Raw genomic sequence first — 18,865 nt, 5'->3', positions numbered from 1 at the left:
TTCATTGAGCCCCAATCTCAGCTACTTAAGGTTGTGCTATCATATTGAGGTTGGTGAACTCCAGATTGCACGAAAGGTTTTATCTCAGTTTTAGAGGAAGTTATCATGCAATTACTGTACATTATCTTCCAGTGCTGGCTGTATGAGAAGTTTGCAAACTTGTTATTGATAACCTTTGAATGGGAGTTCAACGAAAACCAGGCAAATGCAGCTCTCTGCTAAGATAAAATGTTTTCTTACCATGTTTTTTGAGAGAAAAGGGAGATCTTGAATTTAACTAGAACAAATCCAAGCCAGATTTTTAAATATTTGAGCAACTGTACAAGTTAACAGTCCAGACGATCTCAGGTATGCTTCTTAAACCATTCCTCTGGTAGAGGCCTCATTTTTAGCAGTGAGAAGTAGGGATGCCTGACTTGGACAGATTGCTACAGCTTCGTGAATTGACACCGCTCTAGAAGAGTCTGCTGTTGTCATTTTGGTTTGATGGTAAATGATATACACCTGGGTTCACGAACTAAAAAGGCACCCAGCCATAATGAACTGCTCCTTGTCACACATAAAGAGCAGTTGGCTCCATGTGATCGTCAAGCCACAAGATGATGCATTTGAAGTCTTGCTGCTTAAATAGTAAAGACGACTGATGAGCAAACATGCTAAAAGGCAAATAAATGAACAAATGAATAAAATGGCTCTGAGGCCCTTCAAACATGTATTAGGGAAAGAACTAAAAATAGTCTCCCATTTAGTAGCGCAAGGCAATGTCATAATAAGGTTGGAAAGCCAAGTTCCAGTAGCTAGTTTATTGCGGGCATTTCTGCCCTTGTCTTTGGGCTTACCAGAGTGCCATGCGCGCAGTTGCACAATGCATAAAGGCGAGGGTCATTTCTAGGACAGATAATTGAACATTAATACTCGCTGACACTGTCGAAGGAATGATATGTCAACCTGACAGGGCCTATGTGCTTACATCTGCTGATTGGCTGCGGACGAAGGCTCTGTGTGTCAGGATCAGACCCCAGGCCTGACTGCAGCAGGGCCAAGGATGATGCAGCCATTAATCATGAGCTGCCATCTTGGGCCAAGATAGTGTCTGTAAAATCACTCGACATCCTGTGCGTAGCTGGCAAGTTGCATCTGTTGTGTTCTAGATTTTCTTAGGTATGGCCCTCAGCAACAATATACTACTGCTGACTGCTTTTCTTTTGGTTTGTGTCATCTCACCAGAATTTCAGTGAGCCATACGTTCTTTTTCTGAAACTGGCTATATATTCTGAACAAATGGGGAAGTTTTAGTGGCTAAAAGAGAAGGTCTGAGGTGGTGTGTTTTTTGTTCCTATGAGAATTAGTTTTGATGAGTTGCTGGTGTCCTGACTCACCATAGATATGCACTGTGATGAAGAAATCAAACAAAAATTAAACTGAAGCTACTTGCTGTGATTTATTTTTTCGATTTTCCACAAAATATTAAACCCTGTAGGCTGATTTCTGAACAGAGGAAAAAGAGGTCTATGCAATTATTTTCTTATCTCTGAAATCACATGAACAGCACTTTCTTGCCTCAGTTATAATAAATCTTTAGTGAGTTAATTCTGTTGTTCTGTGATTTCCACAGCCAACTGTTTACTGAACATGTATGCGTTCAGAGAACAGAAACATGGAACAATCATGAGGCCCTCTGACGCTCAACCCAATTGTACCTTCTTAAAATAGGGGTAAACACTCCGGTGGTAGTCACTCAGCGTAGGTATTCACTGCATAAAATGTTATAAAATAGGGCCCCTGAGAGCATCCATTATCACATATTGGTTAACATCACAGATTTTTAAAATCCCTGTAGCACTAGAGCCATGGGGAGGGGGAGGCTTTCATCTGTAAAATCTAGTTTCTTTGTTATTAAAATAAATGAAGCCATTAAACAAAATATATGCATATAATAGTCGAGTTCATCATTTGGCCTCATCAAAAGAAGGGAATTTTGCATTTTTATAAATCTATGCGGCCATCTTAGGTTTGAGGTAAGATGCCAAATCCAAATGTGCTGGAGGTTTCTGAAAATTTATGACTTATTACTTATGATCTTTTCTCTTTTGTTTGCTTATTTATGTATTTGTCTCAACCTCCTTAAACAAAATGTAGAATTCCACTTAAGAGGCCTAAAAACAATATGAAAGCATACCCCCACCCCCCAAATCGTCTGACCAAATGAATTGATGATAACTATTGATAAACTCCTTTTGTGAATATGCTGGAAGTGAAATGATTTCCAAATACTTTATTGCCAAGGTTTGTTTTTAGTTAGGGCAGCATTTGGTTGGCATGCAAGGGCGAGTTCTCACTCTCGATCTATCCTAGCTGGAGCCCAGGCCAAAAGATTCTCTGCTCCCTTTTCTCGAGAGCACTCTTTTCTGTGAAATGTGGCACTCATCCCCTGTCAAGGAAGGTAGGCAAATTGCTACTTCTGACTTCCAGCCACCAAAAGACAAAGGCTCTCAACATCCCTAAGACCAGTGAGCCAGAATGGGCCTCACACCTTGAAGGATCCAGATTATTGTTTTTTTTCTCCCCATAGATTTTATAACGTGGAATATTTTCTCAGTGCCTCCGTCAGTCCCCAAGGGTGATTTAGGCACTTACAGGAGTGTGTGAACCTTTGAAGGCCACAGGAGGGTCATTTAAGTGTCCTGACTCATCTGTCTGAGGCCTGAGCACATCTACGCTGTCCGCCTCATCTCCTGCATCTTGCTTTTTTAGTGTGTCCTTTTTTACACTCTTTGAATAAGGACATAGTAACTGTTTATTTACTTCTGTGAAGCTCAAATAAATTCAAGAGGGGTTGTAGCTGAGGATAAACAAAACCTCCCTTTCCTTTTAGCAGGGACAGCTACATAATTTGTGGGGGCTTTTAGTGCAAAATGAAAATTCAGGGTCCCTTCTTAAAAATGTATTGAGAATTCTGAGTTGGTGACAGCACAGTAAGCTAAGCATGGGCCCCGTCTATGTACGGGGTCCTGTGAGACCACACAGTCTGCATGCCTGTGAAGGTGGGCTCGCCTATGTGTTCTGGAAGTGAGTTTGTCCAAATAAAGAGAATTCCAAGAAAGTATTAAACCCTAATTTAAATACTAGAAAAAAATTTATAAGAATCACCTACTCAGATCCTTTTCCCTGCAAATTGAAAACTATGTATATTATGTATGTATTTTTACACAGATTAGCAAAACTAATTCTGAGTAATCTTGATAAGCGATAAATATATGCCAACCACTGTGCTGAGCAATTTGACGTATGTTGCCTCATTTGACCACCACCGGTACTGGGTGAGGCCGTTTTGTTTCCCCCATTTCTTTTGATGAGGAAACTGAGGCTCAGAGAGCTGAAATGATTTGCTCAGGATCATACAGTCAGTATGGGATCGAGGACCTAAACGTCAGTTATCTAATGAAATCGTTCCACCTAACTGCACCTGTTGAAACCAGTAACTGCTTAAAATGTTTTCCTTTAGATTTGCCATTTGTAAATGTGTAACCACACCACTGAAGCAGAAATGGACTTAATGACCACTCTCCTGGCCTAAACAGGTGAATGACTCTCCACACAGGCCTCATTTCTCTTAGGAAGACTTAGGCAGGAAGAAAATTAGGCCCCTTGTATACGTAATTAGCAACTTTATGTCACTAATGAAATGGCAAAGGAAAAACTTAATTAATTAACTAAAACAAAACTAAATCTGTTTGTTTCAAAGAAGAAGAAACTAACCAGTCATTAATTAACAATATTTCCAAAGCCTGTTGCGGAAGGGAAAAATGCCATTGTTTAAGACTTTTTAGTATTACCAGTTAGATTACTTTGATAAGTTTTATTAGAAATTATGACAGCCAATTTGTCAGATATTCTGCTTTGTTTTGTTTTAATTTTACGTCTTCGTTTCACCCTGGGGATAGGGCAATGAGGCTGAGCCCCTAACTCGCAATAGATTCCCAGCAGATGAAGCTACACCTTTTTATTTTATCATTAACAAGATAAACTTTGAGCTTCAGTAGAGTGTAAAGTGAGCTAGGCTGAGAAGTCAGAGGCTTGGTTTCAGGCCTAGGAGCCACAACCTATTGACCACAGAATCCTGATAACCTTGTATGTAGTCCACCCTGAGTTTCAGTTTTTCTCCTCTAGACCTGGGGCAACATTACCTGTCCTTCCAGCCTCTCCAAGTGATGGTGAAGCTGAAATTTGGTGAAATATACAAGAGCTGTTTGAAAATATGAAGTGTTATACGAAGTCTTAAAAAAAAAAAAAAAAAAACCCCAAATGGACCTTCAAATTAACTTTGATTGAATACCTTTATTTCTGCCAACTTCATCTGGTAATCTTGCTGGCGACAGGTTCTGCTCTGTCTTTCAGTCATCTAAGTTGTTCCCTGAACACCTGTGAGAACTCTACAGAAATAAGTCCACCACTGCAGTACCCTTTTCCTGTCCAGCTAGAGTGAATCAACTGGGAAAGCATAATTTGGGGGGAAAAAAAATACTGGGGATCTGCCCAAATTTTGACTAAGACTTAGCCCCCGCCTATAACCACTCTGGAGACAGACAGGGAATTCATATCAGTAAATGCTTTTGGGACTTAGAAAAGGTTTGCTTAAGAAGGATCATAAAGATAATTTTGTTACTAAAACAATTTAAAGTTTTTAGATTTTTTTTTTTTCCCTTGAGGGACATCCTCCTTAGTTTGATTGCAAGATAAGGATTTTGCTGATAACCAAGATAAAATATAGTGCTGAATAATCTCATAAATTAAAAATTGAACTGTGGTACAGAGAAATGGAGATAATTAAATAGCTTAGACTACAATGGGTAAAGGGAAGAGTTTTCATGAAAATTAGCTTAGTAAAGGTAAATTACATTTGAATCTTAACTTTAGACCTGGGTGCTCTGCTACTTGGCATATGTTGAATTGATAATGCCTGTGTGTTAAAGAATTCTGATTGTTTCTTTTGCCTCTCTCCCAGCTTATAAAAATGCAAGCAGACCAACCTAATGAATATTAATAAGAATGATGTCTAGATAACACATAAACCCCCTGGATCTGTGGACTTTGGATGGAGTAGTCAGAGAGGATTTCTGTGGCTTTATTTAATACCAAATTTACATACTTTTAAAGAATAAACATCATCTTAATATTTTAATAGCAATAGTCCAAAGTAGAGATTTTAGTGAAATAAAAAGCTTAATTTTTCTTCTCCGAACGTTTTGTTCACCAAGGTCTGCATTTTAAGAGACAGGAAACTGTTAGCTAAAAAAGAAATTAACTTAATCCCCCTTCATTAAGTTCCAGTCTTTTTTTTTTTGTTGTTACTTAGAGACAAGTCATAATTATACCCACAGCAATGCAAAGCATGTTTTACACTTTTGTGATACAAAAGGACTGCAGTTGTTAAGGTGACAGGAAAAGAAAATGAGAACATTGATAAATACTGATCCTGCCCCTGCCCCCCATTTAAATATTCTCAGACTCCTGAAAGTAAATTTCACTCAGGTGTCTTAGAGGCATTTTAATTCATTAACAGCACAAATCTACACATGTGACTTGAGGAGATGTCAATCACCTAGCTAAACAGTATTTTCCCAGCTAAGATTATAAACACAGCAGCTAAGTGGGCAGAAGAGAAATCGAATGACTAGGCCTTGCAGCTCTGTTATAATGCATAAAAAGTAGGCATCTTGTTTTCCAGTTGGTATTTTTGGATGGAACTTTTAGCAAGCACACGGTAAATCTCAGCAGTGTCTATTATTTAAAGCACTCTCTCTCTCTTTCCCTCTCTCTTCAGCATTGTGAAAAGACTTTTCAAATTTTAGCTTTACAAAGGGGGAAAATCATTAAAATGTAGTTTGCACCATTACATTCCATTATTTGTCATCTTTATGGCTGCTCTATAGTTTTCATTGCACCTTTAATGGTAAGCTTGGTCAGGAGAGGTGAGCCGGAATGTGCGTACACTTGGCTGCCGGTGCCGCTGAGAGTGTCTGCTAGCTGGGCTTCCATCCACGTCCCTGTAGATTTTAATGTCCCCACAGACTGCTGGCAGCCTGCTTCCAGCTGTGGCCGGCATGATGCAGTGAATTGCTTTTGAATGTTCTTTACTCAAATAGGCAGTAATTACAAGCTTAAAGAGGTTTAGTGGTCCAGTAAACTACATAATCACCCCTGAATTAGCCCGGGCTCATCAGTTGCAGTCCAGCAAGCTCGAGTCTGCTGTTTGTATGCAGGCTTGATCACATAGCAACCTGATCAGCAGGTGTGGAACAGCCAGAGTACCCCCATAAACACAACTGTCTACTGGGGACAATGATCTCTAATGAGATGAGGCTACACCATCACTGTAATTTAAGTGGGAAAATTAGCACTGGAGAATGAGCACCAGTTCCAGGGGTCCTTAGTCATATTGGGAGCAATGCGGATTCTGTCTCTCTCCCTGTCTCCATCTTTCTCTGTCTCAGGCATCTCACCAAATGTGCTGTTTTTGCTCCTAATTTGTAGATGCTTTATTCTTTACACAAGGATTCTTCCTGAATATTTAATACCAAACAGGGCATCTGTAAAGGCAGTAATGATTACTGTCAACACACTCATTCTGAAAGAGCGTGGTTGTATTTCGTCTTCCTTGTCTTTTTTTCTTAATGGTTTCAGAACCGTCTCACTTTGATTTTTAAAGTGCAAAAGTGTTGTTTGGGTTGGTGATAGGTCTCGTTTTAGCTGGCGTGCTCTCTGAAATAGCAGAGACGAGCTGTACGTAGTTTGAAAAAGATCCTTACTTTATTGGAGCTTATTGTAGAAAGTGGTCATGAACTTTCTCTTCAAAAAAGTGGTCCAATATGGTGTGCTGTTGTTTTGTTTTATCTGTTAAAGTGAAACTCTTAGGGGAAGAGCCTGTTTGTTTCAACAATCTCCTTTATCCTTTCTTCAGTCCTGTGTGAGGCCCCTTTAAGACGGAGACCTTGAATTTCATTACACTGGAATTGGAGAGTGGGAAGGGATCTTTTGCCACAAATAAACCCAACAGCATTGAGTGGATTTTGGAGAAACTTTAGGGGAAATTTTACATTCATGCGAAGAAAGAAAAGCTGACTAACACAGTAGGAAAGAGCATGGACTGTGAGACCAGAATGCTTGAGGCTTAATCCCAGCTCCATCCTACCTGCAGTCACTCAGAGTCTGTGCCTCAGTTTCCCTGTCTGTAAAGCAGAGGTAAGAACACTTACCTCATAGATTTGTTGTAAGGATTAAATGAGGTAATTCTTGTAAAGCATTTAGAACAGTGCCTGGCACAGGGTAAACATTATATAAATGTCAGTTAATTAAAATAAATAAAATCTGCACTGTTTTAGGATTTGTAGAATTGAGTGAGAAGGATGAGTAATTGCCAGAATGGGGCTGTTAGTTTTCTGATGTTTATCTGAAGTGATCTATTTACGAATGCTGGCTGTGCACTTTTGGTGCCTCTACCTTCAATAGCTCTCAGTCATTCCTACAGCAAACATTTATTGGGCACAGAATTAGTTGCGTCATGACTGGGAATAGCGTTCATGTGTTTTTATTATTATTCTACCGAAATGAAATGCTTCCAAATGTAATTTCACTCATATTTGATTAAGAACCACATAAGAAATGAAAGTAATTGGCAAAAAGTACGTAATTTATTTCAAAACAGACAAGTTAAGGCATATTGTAGTGTGGCTGTTTGGATGGGACAGGAGTTGTCTGTTTCTATGACCCTCACAGAGCGTTCTGGTGTGTAACCTACTGTCATTCCCACACTTAGATGCAATGCTGTGAGCATTAACGGAGTGACAGGCGTGTTAGTTTTCACTGAGTTTTCTATCTTCTAGAGAAATCTACTATTGCTTCCATTAACAGAACTGAGTTGTAGGAATAGAACACACACACACACACACATGCACGCACACACACACAGAAAGGTAATACAGTGAAAATCGTGAGAGTCAAAACTTGACGGCTCTCAAAACTGCCTTGTTTTTCCCAATCTCCCAAGTTTTCTGCCTTTGACAGGCACAGTCTTACCACTTTTCTATTTCTGATTTTAGTGGAAAGTATTTGGTGTTTCCTTCTCTGACAGATTTCCTTCTTCCACAGGTTCTAGTTTTCGCAGGTCTTACTGCAGTGGCGTCTCCATGTAATACGTAGTAATCATCATATGTATTCACGACTGACTCATCAGGAAGGATGTGGAATTGCTCCATTCACTATACAAAAAAACAAAAAAGTTTGGAAGAAAGTCTTCCCAACTTATAGGTTACCCCCAAGTTTCAAATCCCAGCTCTACTAATCAGCTCTGTGAATTCGAGAGAGTCCATTGTCCTTTCTGTGCCTAAGTTTCCTCATCTGTAAAATGGGTATAATAGTTGTAACCACCTCATGGGGTTTTTTGTGAGAATTAAATAAGTAATACTGTAAAGTATTTGTAACTATGCCTGGTAGATCTTCACATCTCGATAGGCTATGATTGATTACCACTTCTACCACTTCTACTAATGCTAAACTACTATTAATAAAGTCTCTTTGGATGGATGCTCAAGGAAGAATGCAGGTCAAGGTTCTGGTGAAGTAACATCCACCTCGCAACACCATCCCGTCCACTTGATGCTTACCTGCAGGGTGGAAGCAGTAGGTATGCAGGTGGAGGTGGTGGTGGTGGGGCGGCATTTCTCCCCTGAATTATGGCTGTTAAAACTGTAGAGAAGCATTCAGTCACTACAATGAGTAACTTTCTTCATGTACCATTATACAGTAATATAGTTTTGGTTTAAAAATATTTAGGTTAAAATAAAAGGGATGAAGAAATGGCAAAGAAATATCAGTGGGAATGCAGCCAAGTGGAGAGACTCAGGCTAGGACAGACCTGGCCTCAGCCCTGAGTAGCTATGTGCATGTTTTCTGACCTGGCCAAGGCTCAGCTTTCTCATCTGTGAAAGGCAGCCAAGCACAGTCCCTACTTGGGGGCGGGGGGTTCTAAAAGGATGTGAGATAATGTATGTAGTGTGTTTGTCGTACTATTTGTACTGCCTAAAAATAGTAAGAGTTCAAATGAGCTATTATTTAAAATAATTCAGACACTTAAAAGTGAAGCATGGATTCTCCCCACGCCCCTCCCCTCCCCTGTTCCTCCCATCCTGTTTTTCTTAATGGACATATTTGTGTTTCCTTTCAGAGCAGTGGTCTTCTGAGAAAATCAATATTCAGGAACTTTATTAATAATCATAATTGTACAAAATAATTTGAGCACTCTTCATGAATTTTAATACTTTTAGGAGGAGATTATAAGGAATTGCTAAATTAGAGTCTAAATTTTATATCACATATATATATATACATACTTTATAATATTCCTGTTATATATATGGAGACCCTGGTGGCATAGTGTTTAAGTGCTACAGCTGCTAACCTAAGAGTCGGCAGTTCGAATCCACCAGGCACTCCTTGGAAACCCTATGGGGCAGTTCTGCTCTGTCTTATAGGATTGCTATGAGTTGGAACCAACTCAATGGCAGTTTTTGTTTTTGTATACATAGAAGAGGAATATTTTAAAGTATATATATATAAAAAACCAATTGCTTTCAAGTCGATTCCGACTCATAGTGACCACTTGACAGCACTGGGTTTTGGTTTTTGTATATGTGTGTATATATACATATATATATATAAAATATGAAGAATAGATCTAAAACATTATATATATAACCAAAAAAAAAAAAAAACTGGTGAATTCCAACTGCCAATCTTTTGTTTAGCAGCTGTAGCTCTTAGCCACTACGCCACCAGGGTATATACATATATATAGTGTTTTAGATCTATTCTTTATTATATATATGCTTTAAAATATTCCTGTTCTATATATATATGTATAGATAGATATAATGTTTTAGATCTATTCATTTTGTGTATAACCGAAACCAAACCCAACCCACTGCCGTCCAGTCGATTCCGACTCATAGTGACCCTATAGTACAGAGTAGAACTGCCCCATAGAGTTTCCAAGGAGCACCTGGCGGATTTGAACTGCTGACCCTTTGGTTAGCAGCCATAACACTTAACCACTACGCCACCAGGGTTTCTCATTTTATGTATATATGTATATATGCATATATATAATAAAGAATATATCTAAAACATGGTTATTATTGCAGAATTGCAAGCAGCTTAAAAATATCCCAAGTACAAAGGACTATGAAATCCCTTAATATAAGCATCTGGTTTTTTACTTAGTATTTTTATTTTATGCTTAACTGATATTTATATGAAATTAAAAGATCAGATAAGTGAAGCCGCCAGGGCCTTTTAGTATTGGCCTCTTTTAATTGGCTACAGATAATGTTTCCATTGCTCTTATTATAAAGACAGACTCATTAGTGCAAAAACAAAGATTGTTATGAAATTTTACAGTGTTCCACTTTGCCTTCCCCAGTTAGGTCATTTTCATGTGATAAGATCAAGTTTACAGATTCCTACCTGACTTTCCTACTTGCACACCTCCACTGGCAACGTCTCATGGCTGTTGCTGGGTATACAAGAACCCGGAGGGATTGTCTACAAAATGACTCAACTGGGCTGCAGGAAAAGCCAGCAGCAAACAATAAATGGAGCACGTTTAGTCTGAGGAGCCAGGCAATCTAGGAGCATCGGTGGAGAATTCAGAAAGCAGGTCGAAATCCTGTGACTTCACTGATGATGCTCCAGACATTTTTGGCTTCTTAGCCAGTACTCACATGGCTGTTCGTCTTTTGATTCCAGCATGTGTAAGGATACAGGACTCAGCTACTATGCATTCAGGCTCTGTTCTTAGACTGCGCTGGTGCACCGCTTTTGTAATGCAAATGAGAGGCACAAAGTGTCTCTTTGATAATGTGCAGTCAGAAGACAAAAAAGCATTCACTGAACAGTCAAACTAATTCATAAAGCTGAAAGACAATAGGGAAGCATTATGGATTTTTTTAAAGGAAAAAGTATCCTAGATCAATGTAATTGTCACAATGTAAGCTATTCATAGTCGACGTGTAAGGGAAGAAGGACTGCAGGTTTGCTTAGAGTGGGAGAAGTTTGTACTGGCAAAAGAAAAAGTTAAGCAAATACGATAAATATATTTGGATATTTGGTTAGCAAGTTTCTGCTTATGCTCTTAAAGATCAAATATATAGCTGGTTATTTTCATTTAGCTCCACAGTATTCCTTTAGTGACATAAACTCAGTAGACATTTTAAAACAGCACAGAGATTTAATGGTTAAAAGCCATATATATAGTAGATTTTTTTTTCTTTAAAGGGAGTATCTCTCCATCACATACCAGAGTTTAGCTCAAGGTCAACTTATATTAATGCATTAAACTTAGCTGTGGAGGAGGCAAAGGGCTGGAGGAAAAAGGATAAAAGAAGTTCTGAGATTGTTCTTCCAACATATTCAGCCAAGCAACAGAACATTGCCTTGTTAAGGGTGATATTGGACAGTTGCCATAATTTCTCCTGTTAGGTCAGTTCCTCCAGTACCTATTCCCATACCTTTTAAAGTATAGCATGTAACATTTTGCTTGAAAATTGCTTCCACCTCTATTGCTTTGTTATATCTGTTTTGCAGTTTTGGTGTAGAGGCAGTTCTGTGTCACAAGAAATTACTAATCTGAGGCTTGAGAAGGGGCAGCGTAGCCTTCCATTATCTCACCAGCGAGCTCTGTACAGGATTATTTTCAAATTTTCTGCGCCATTACGATGTGCTGTTAAGAGTGGACAAGGCAGTGAGGGAGGGAATGTTATTGGAACTTGGTTACCAGGGTAGATAAGATAAAGTTCATCACTGTCTTGGCATCCACATTTGCAGCCAAGGGTGGAACATTTGATGAAAGGAGTACATTTGGTCAAGGATGTCATTAAGATATAAGGCTGGACATTTTCCATCTGTGTTTACTGATGAGTTTCTCTCTTCTCATTGATACTCATCTGAAAAAGCCAGCCTGGTTGTGTAAATAAACGTTTTCTTCCAATGTGTTACAAACTTTTAAATACCAGATAACCAAGATCAGCACCCCCCTCCTTCCCACCCTAGCCTTAAGAAATAAAATTGGCATTGTGCAAAGATAACTTTCTTTAGGAAGTTGCCATTTTCTTTCTGTTACTTTCTGCTGCTGTTAAAATGACTGTCCAGACTGAAGTTTTACATAAGCTACTTGAGGCTTTTTTTCAGACATTTTTTAACTATTTCTATTACCCTGAGCACATACTCTAGGGATCGCTTTTTATTGTTGATGGGGTTATTAAGCCATCTCTGCGATATTGGGTCATTATGAGAAGTCATACTACATCTAGAAACACATGAAGAGAGGCAGGCAGTTTATATTTCAGCTTGAGATGTCTACCGTAAAGGAGAAGTCAGGGTGTTGATTACTGAAAGGATGATGAGCACTGCGTGAGTTATCCCCTTTCGCTCAGCCTCCACTGGCTACAAGCCCCTTCTTTCCCTTTGAGCCCAGCATCTCCTCTTTTCCCAGCCAAGCCAGCCTAATACACGTGTGCTGGTTTGATGCTGGAAGGGAGGGTGAGCTTTACCCATACATAATCACTGTTTTATGGCTTTCACTCATTCCTGAGGTGTTAATGCAGATCAAATGGGAAACACTCGAGAAAGAACCCTTGCAGCTACTGTGCTGCCTAACTCTCCCGTCTCAATCGTTAATTCTTATAGTAAGATCTAAAGGTAATTTTGTTTGCTCTCTTAATGCGAGGCAGTTCTCCCAGTGGCCCTTACCGATCCTTTCACAAATTCCCATCTTGATCAATTGTTTGCAAATAATTAAGCTTTTAAGAGATAATGGCATGAGGGTAATGTACACAACAAAGGCGAGGTCTCCAGTCACTGTCTATTGGACTGTGGTCAAATTTGCTTTGATATCCCAAAGTGGTCAGGTGGATTGGTGTAGCCGGCATGTGCAATTCATCTTTCCTTCACAAGAACCTACTGAGCTTTCTCAAACTACTGTCCTTGCCATTTAGACGCAATAACAGCAAAGGTGTCCAGGAAAATGGCAAGGGGGTGACTCAGGCTCTATGTTGCAATGGTTTGGAATGAATTTCTCATTTTCTTCTTATAATGGCACTTCTCAGGGATCACTCTTTATTTTCTCTCCTTTGCAAAATGACGGGTTGCCTTTACCCCTAGTACCCTCACTAGCCTTGTCGGCTGAATGCAACAGGGCTTTGAATGTTTTTACAGCAGCCTTGCCTGTGGCATGTTGGGTTTTTGTCAAGTTATTTATTTTTTCTAAGTCTACAAAGGAATAACTCATACTGTCCGCAAAAAGCTTATCTAGTAAAGATGCATAGGATTTAAGATATTTAAACATATTGGATTTCAGTTAAAAAGCCTACTTCTTTGCAAATTTTTGGCTGGCTGTGGATTAGCTACAAGAAGTAATGGCTTTCATGTGATTCTAGCCATTATAGATTTTGGGGGGAATTGAAAGTTTGTGGGATGCCAAGGCCAAGAACTATGAGAAAAAGAAAAGCATTCAGTTGACCCACTGGAGAGGAGGGTTTAGGAATTTTGTTGATGCCTTATTTTTTTCTTAACAACGGCCAGATTATCGTGACACTTAATTTTGTCCAGGCTTGTTCATTTCTATTAAAAAAAAAAAAAAAATCCCGAACAACTGAAAATTGCTTAATGGAGACAGAGTGCTGGGTCTCTATAGCTCCAGGCTGCCTAGCAATTATGCTGCATGAAATTAGACACAGTTTGTTCCAATTACTTAAAATTAGATAACATGAAAAGTGACAGAGGAAAAAAAAGGTAGAACTTTCTTATTTTATGATATTTAAATTATGAAATCAGAGACTGCAGCATGTGAAGAAACAACAAAAATTTGCACTGAAATTTTGAGGACCAAATCATTGGTCTTTGAAGCTGTAACAACTCAGGTAATTTTAATGATCCAAAGAGAATTTTTGCCGATACCACTTGCATAAATAAAATGTGAATCCCATTTGCTTTATAAGAATGTATATAAAACTTGCTCACAAACAGGCATGCAAAAATACCCTTAAAACATAGCAGAAATAAATTACTGTGACAATTCTCAATTTTCAAAGTAACTAAAGATAAATGGCATAAATATTAATTTTTATCCAGTTCTGGTCCTAACGGTAAGACACAACTAACAAGAAAGGGCAAAAGGTGTTGCCATCCAAATATAGTGAGAAGGGAATGTTGACACATTTGTTAATTCTGTTGAAAATCACTGAAAGAGATTTTCCACAGGACCTGGAAAGCTGTAAGCAAGATAATGTTACAGAAAATGCCATAGAGAGGACACTGCTTGTGTACATCAATCTGCAACTTTATATGGTAAATAGTACCAACAGATGGATGCTATAATTTGCATATTTCAAAACTGAGTTTATATTCTAGGTGGTTAGTAATATAAAAACTGCTAGCTTGAGTAACCTTTAACTTCTATGGCTCTTAGAACTTAGATGGCAAAACTGAGGATTCGAAAAGTTGAACATATGTTCAAAGTCACATAGTTAGTGAGTGCCAGCATAAATGACACAGTTTAATAGGATCATGTATACCTACCTATGATTCTTTAACTAGTGCCAGCATGGAACTACTATGTACCAAACCATAATTCAATATTCTGTTCATGGGATAAAAAGATTCATTTCGTCTGCATCATGTGGCAAACCTTTATGGAGTAGGAGTTATATTTTAAACCTTAGAGTTGTTGTTGTTAGGTGGCGTTGAGTTGGTTCTGGCTCCTAGCGACCCTGCGTACAACAGAAGGAAACACTGCCTGGTCCTGCCCCACTCTCACAGTCGCTGCTATGCTTGAGCTCCTCGTTGGTGCCACGGTGCTAATCCATCTCGTCGAGGACCTTCATCTCTCTCTTTCCCTGATCCTCTACATTACCAAGCATGATGTCCTTCTCCAGGGATTGGTCCTTCTTGATAACATGTCCAAAGTACATGAGATGAAGTCTCACCATCTTTGCGACAACATTCTGACTGTACTCTTCCAAGACAGACTTGTTCATTCTTCTGGCAGTCCATGATATATTTAATATTCTTTGCCAACGCCATAACTCAAAGACAACAATTCTTGTTTGGTCTACCTGATTCATCATCCATCTTTCGCATGCATATTAGGTGATTAAAATACCGTGGCTTGGGTCAGGTGTACCTTAGTCCTCAAAGTGACATATTTGGTTTGCTTTTAAACACTTTAAAGAGTCTTTTGTAGCAGATTAGCCCAATGCAATACGTCCTTCGATTTCTTGACTGCTGATTCTATGGGTGTTGATTGTGGATCCAAGTAAAATGAAATCCTTGACAACTTCAATCTTTTCTCCATTGTGGATTTCTTTTAGCTCAGTATCCAGTTGTTTTGGTTACTATGAGTAGCATTACCTTGAGCAGGCTGATTGCTACCTACGATTTTAGCTTATTATGAGGCTTGAATGCTTTTATTTGAAAAGAGTGAGTTGACATCACTTAGAAATGATGTAAGGAAAGTAGTATAGTAGACCTCAAATTGGATTGTTCATGCTTCCTGTAGGCTTTGAAAATTTTTTATTATAGATTTGATGTTGTATCTGAGTGGAGAGTATCTGTGTATCATGGCAAGCAATAGCCATTCATTCCTTTGACAGCTAGCTATTCACTGATTTTCTGTTATGCGCTAGTCAGAGTTTTGAGGATGGTGAGCAAGATAGGAAAGGACTTTAGAGTTGCACAGTTAATTGCTCAGCTGCTAACTGAAAATTTGGATGTTTAAGTCCACTCAGAGACCTCTCAGAAGAAAGACCATCTACTTTAAAAAAAAAAATCAGCCACTGAAAATCCTGTGGAGCACAGCTCTACTCTGATGCACGTACGGTTGCCATGAGTCACAATCGACTCAACAGCAACTGGTTTTTTGGTTTAATCGACTGGGAAGAGACACACCAAAGAGGGAAAAAATAATTTAAACAGGTGTCTCAGGGAGAGATTATCAGGGAACTAAGAGAAAGGTTGATGGGAGAGTGATAAGGTGGGGTGGTGGTAAGTGAGCTGGGAAAAGCTTGATGGTTGAGCTGAGACCTGAAACTGACAATAGAGCAAGAGCCTGAGTGATAGGAACAAGCTTGGCATGTTGGAAGAACAGAAAGGAGGACAGAATAGCTGGGCAGAGGGGTGGCATGGTGGTGAGGCACAGGAGATAAAGTCTGAGAGGTGGGCAGGGCTGGATGTTGGGGGGACCTTGCAGGCTGTGGTAAGCAGGTGGTTTTTTGAGCAAGAGGCATTAATGAGGATTATGACAGGTGTTTGCTGCATCCTTCTGTCGGGATGAGGCTTAAACACTGAAAGTGGACACAGGAAGTATCACTGACTCGTGTCTATTGCTTACCAGTGCTTCCCCTGGCCAGTTTCCTCACCTGTAAAACAGGAGGGATGATGGATTCCATTTATGTCCCTCAAAGGGATATAATGGGGATTAATTACCATCCTGTCTGTAATATACTAGGAGCTCTTTAGAGAAAGACACTATATTCCATGAAAGCAAAGCCTTATTCTAATCGTGTATTTATTGATTAAGTGACAATCAAAGACAATGCTTATGGGAAAAATTCCTGTATCTCTGCTCTCCACAAACAAATCCCATGTGTATAGAAACAGAAATATTTAAACTTACACATAAGAGCCCTGAAGTGGTCATTATTCAGCCTTTTTAGCATCTAATCAGACATTATTAATGAGACTAAAAACTATGTTAATTAGCTTTCAATAGACCAGAATTTAGTTGCGATGGCACAGATAGTTAAATTGAGAGTTCGGGGTGCCCTTTTCCGTTTATAGTAGAACAGAGGGTTGACTCTCAGAACAGTTTTATCTTGGGAGAGTTTATTTGAATGCTTTGTTTTAAGCTAGCCAGTGTCTCCATAGATGGAAATCATGCTCTCAGTGCATTCCCCAGGTTTTAGAAATGTATATTTCAAATTTAGATATAATTATTGAACAAAAAGTGTGCCAGAATTAATCTCAGTAGAATTCTAAACCTTCTTATGGGGAGGCATGGGTTTCATTTTATTATCTTATCCTGCAATACCCTTTATCCACTGTAATTCATGAGGAACATAGCTGGGCTTGTTCTTGGCATGCAAAATATGCTAGTCTTTGACCTTATATTGGCCTGAGTTCAGAATCCCAGCATGTGTTGACATTCAGATATGGAAACCAACTCTGGTTGGATTTTGTTGGTTTGTGCATTGGAGAAGAGCTAAGTGAATAGTGGTTTTTGTTTGTTTGTTTTTAATATTTTGATATTTGTATCTGGCAATGTGGTATTTTGGAAGGAGAGTGTCACACTGACAAGGTGCTTAACAACTGGGGGCCTCAACTGAGATCATTGGTTTAAATAGTTAAGTCCAAGGTTCCATAAAAATATTAAGTCAGGGTGATATGTTTTTATATGGTAAAACAAAAGGCTTGCTCATATTTTAATCCTATAAAATACAGTGAGAAACATACTAAACTTTGTGTTTGCAACAAATAAACCTGTTAAAGGATAAACTCAGTATCAAGGTTCTGCAAGTATCCTAAGTAGCTATTTATACACTTCACTAATCTTTGTAATTGGCTTGTCTTTTACTGCCATTAATTAGATGATGTAGTATTCCATTAATAACAGTGACACACCTCAGCATTTTTACCTTTAATTATAGACTTCACTAGACACTTAGGTTATTGACAAAATGGCCTGAATATTGCCTGATGTACGCGTATCTTTTTTGTTCTCTTTCAGCATCCTTACCCTTCTGAAGAACAGAAAAAGCAGTTGGCACAAGACACGGGACTCACCATTCTTCAAGTGAACAATTGGTAAGTAATTTGGCTTCGTGTTTACCTGTAATCTGGTCTCCCCTTTGGCAATCTGTAGCTCATGCTTTGCATTAAGAAGACACACCCAGTTGTTGCTGCTTTTCTGGTGGCTTTTTGATCCAAAGTTGAACACAAACAGTTGACTGATAGGTGAGAGGCTTGGTAATAAGGAAAATGAAACATTGTATCACTTCCCACTTCCTTGCTAAATTGGCGCATTTTGTATGTAGCATAGGTATGTGTTTAATTCGCATTCACCATTGGCTCTGTAAATGTGTCTCTCTCAATGGCTCCTCCCCCAGTCAGGATAATCGATACACAGAATGGCATCATCCTATTCTCTAGGAAACAAGAAAATCCACCATCCCATATCAGTCAGGTTTTATATTCATTGAATAACTAAATTCAGTTAGATTTTGCTAGGGCTGTGTTTTCAAGGATGATCTCCCCTTTTCTCTTATCTCCAATATATTGAAAGGGAGAAATTATTTATGTTTCTGCTTTGAAGCTATTCAAACCTGATGTATTTCAGGGCTGTGCAATACTATTTCTAAATAAATGTGTAAATTTCTGATTTGGGAGAAGCTGCGATTACATACCAAGCACCAGCCAACAATATTCTGACTTAATGTGCGATGATGTGGCAACAAGGCTTTGAGAAAGTATGATTTATTACTTTCTGAGTGTGCTGAAAGCCAGGTTTCATATAATCACCCAGGGCTAGTGTCATATTTGAAGGGTATCGAAATCCAATATCCTCTAAACCTAAGTGTATCTAATTAATTGTCCTAATATTTTTAGATTAGTGTTTATGATGGGGAAACCTTATCCTCTTTGAAGTAAAATCCAGAAAAGGCCCAAAGCCTGGTTGGGGAAAGGGGAGAGCTGGGAAAGCCAGTTTGCAGACAGAAGTATTACTTTCTGTTCAATAAGTGTCAGAGATTAATATTAC

At 38.8% G+C, this 18,865-nt stretch overlaps 1 protein-coding gene across 6 annotated transcripts in view; it reads left to right on the top strand.

Moving 5' to 3' along the window:
- The window catches only part of MEIS1 (Meis homeobox 1), a 142,577-nt gene that overhangs the window by 99,450 nt on the left and 24,262 nt on the right, over positions 1-18,865 (top strand). For all 6 annotated transcript variants that reach the window (XM_049857622.1, XM_049857623.1, XM_049857627.1 and 3 more), the window contains exon 9: positions 17,837-17,913. In XM_049857622.1, the coding sequence (XP_049713579.1) occupies positions 17,837-17,913 (77 nt within the window). The remainder of the gene's footprint in view (positions 1-17,836; positions 17,914-18,865) is intronic.

The sequence above is a fragment of the Elephas maximus genome, chromosome 17, assembly GCF_024166365.1.
Source record: "Elephas maximus indicus isolate mEleMax1 chromosome 17, mEleMax1 primary haplotype, whole genome shotgun sequence".
NCBI classification, from domain to species: domain Eukaryota; kingdom Metazoa; phylum Chordata; class Mammalia; order Proboscidea; family Elephantidae; genus Elephas; species Elephas maximus.
This window is presented reverse-complemented; position numbering and strand designations above follow the sequence as displayed.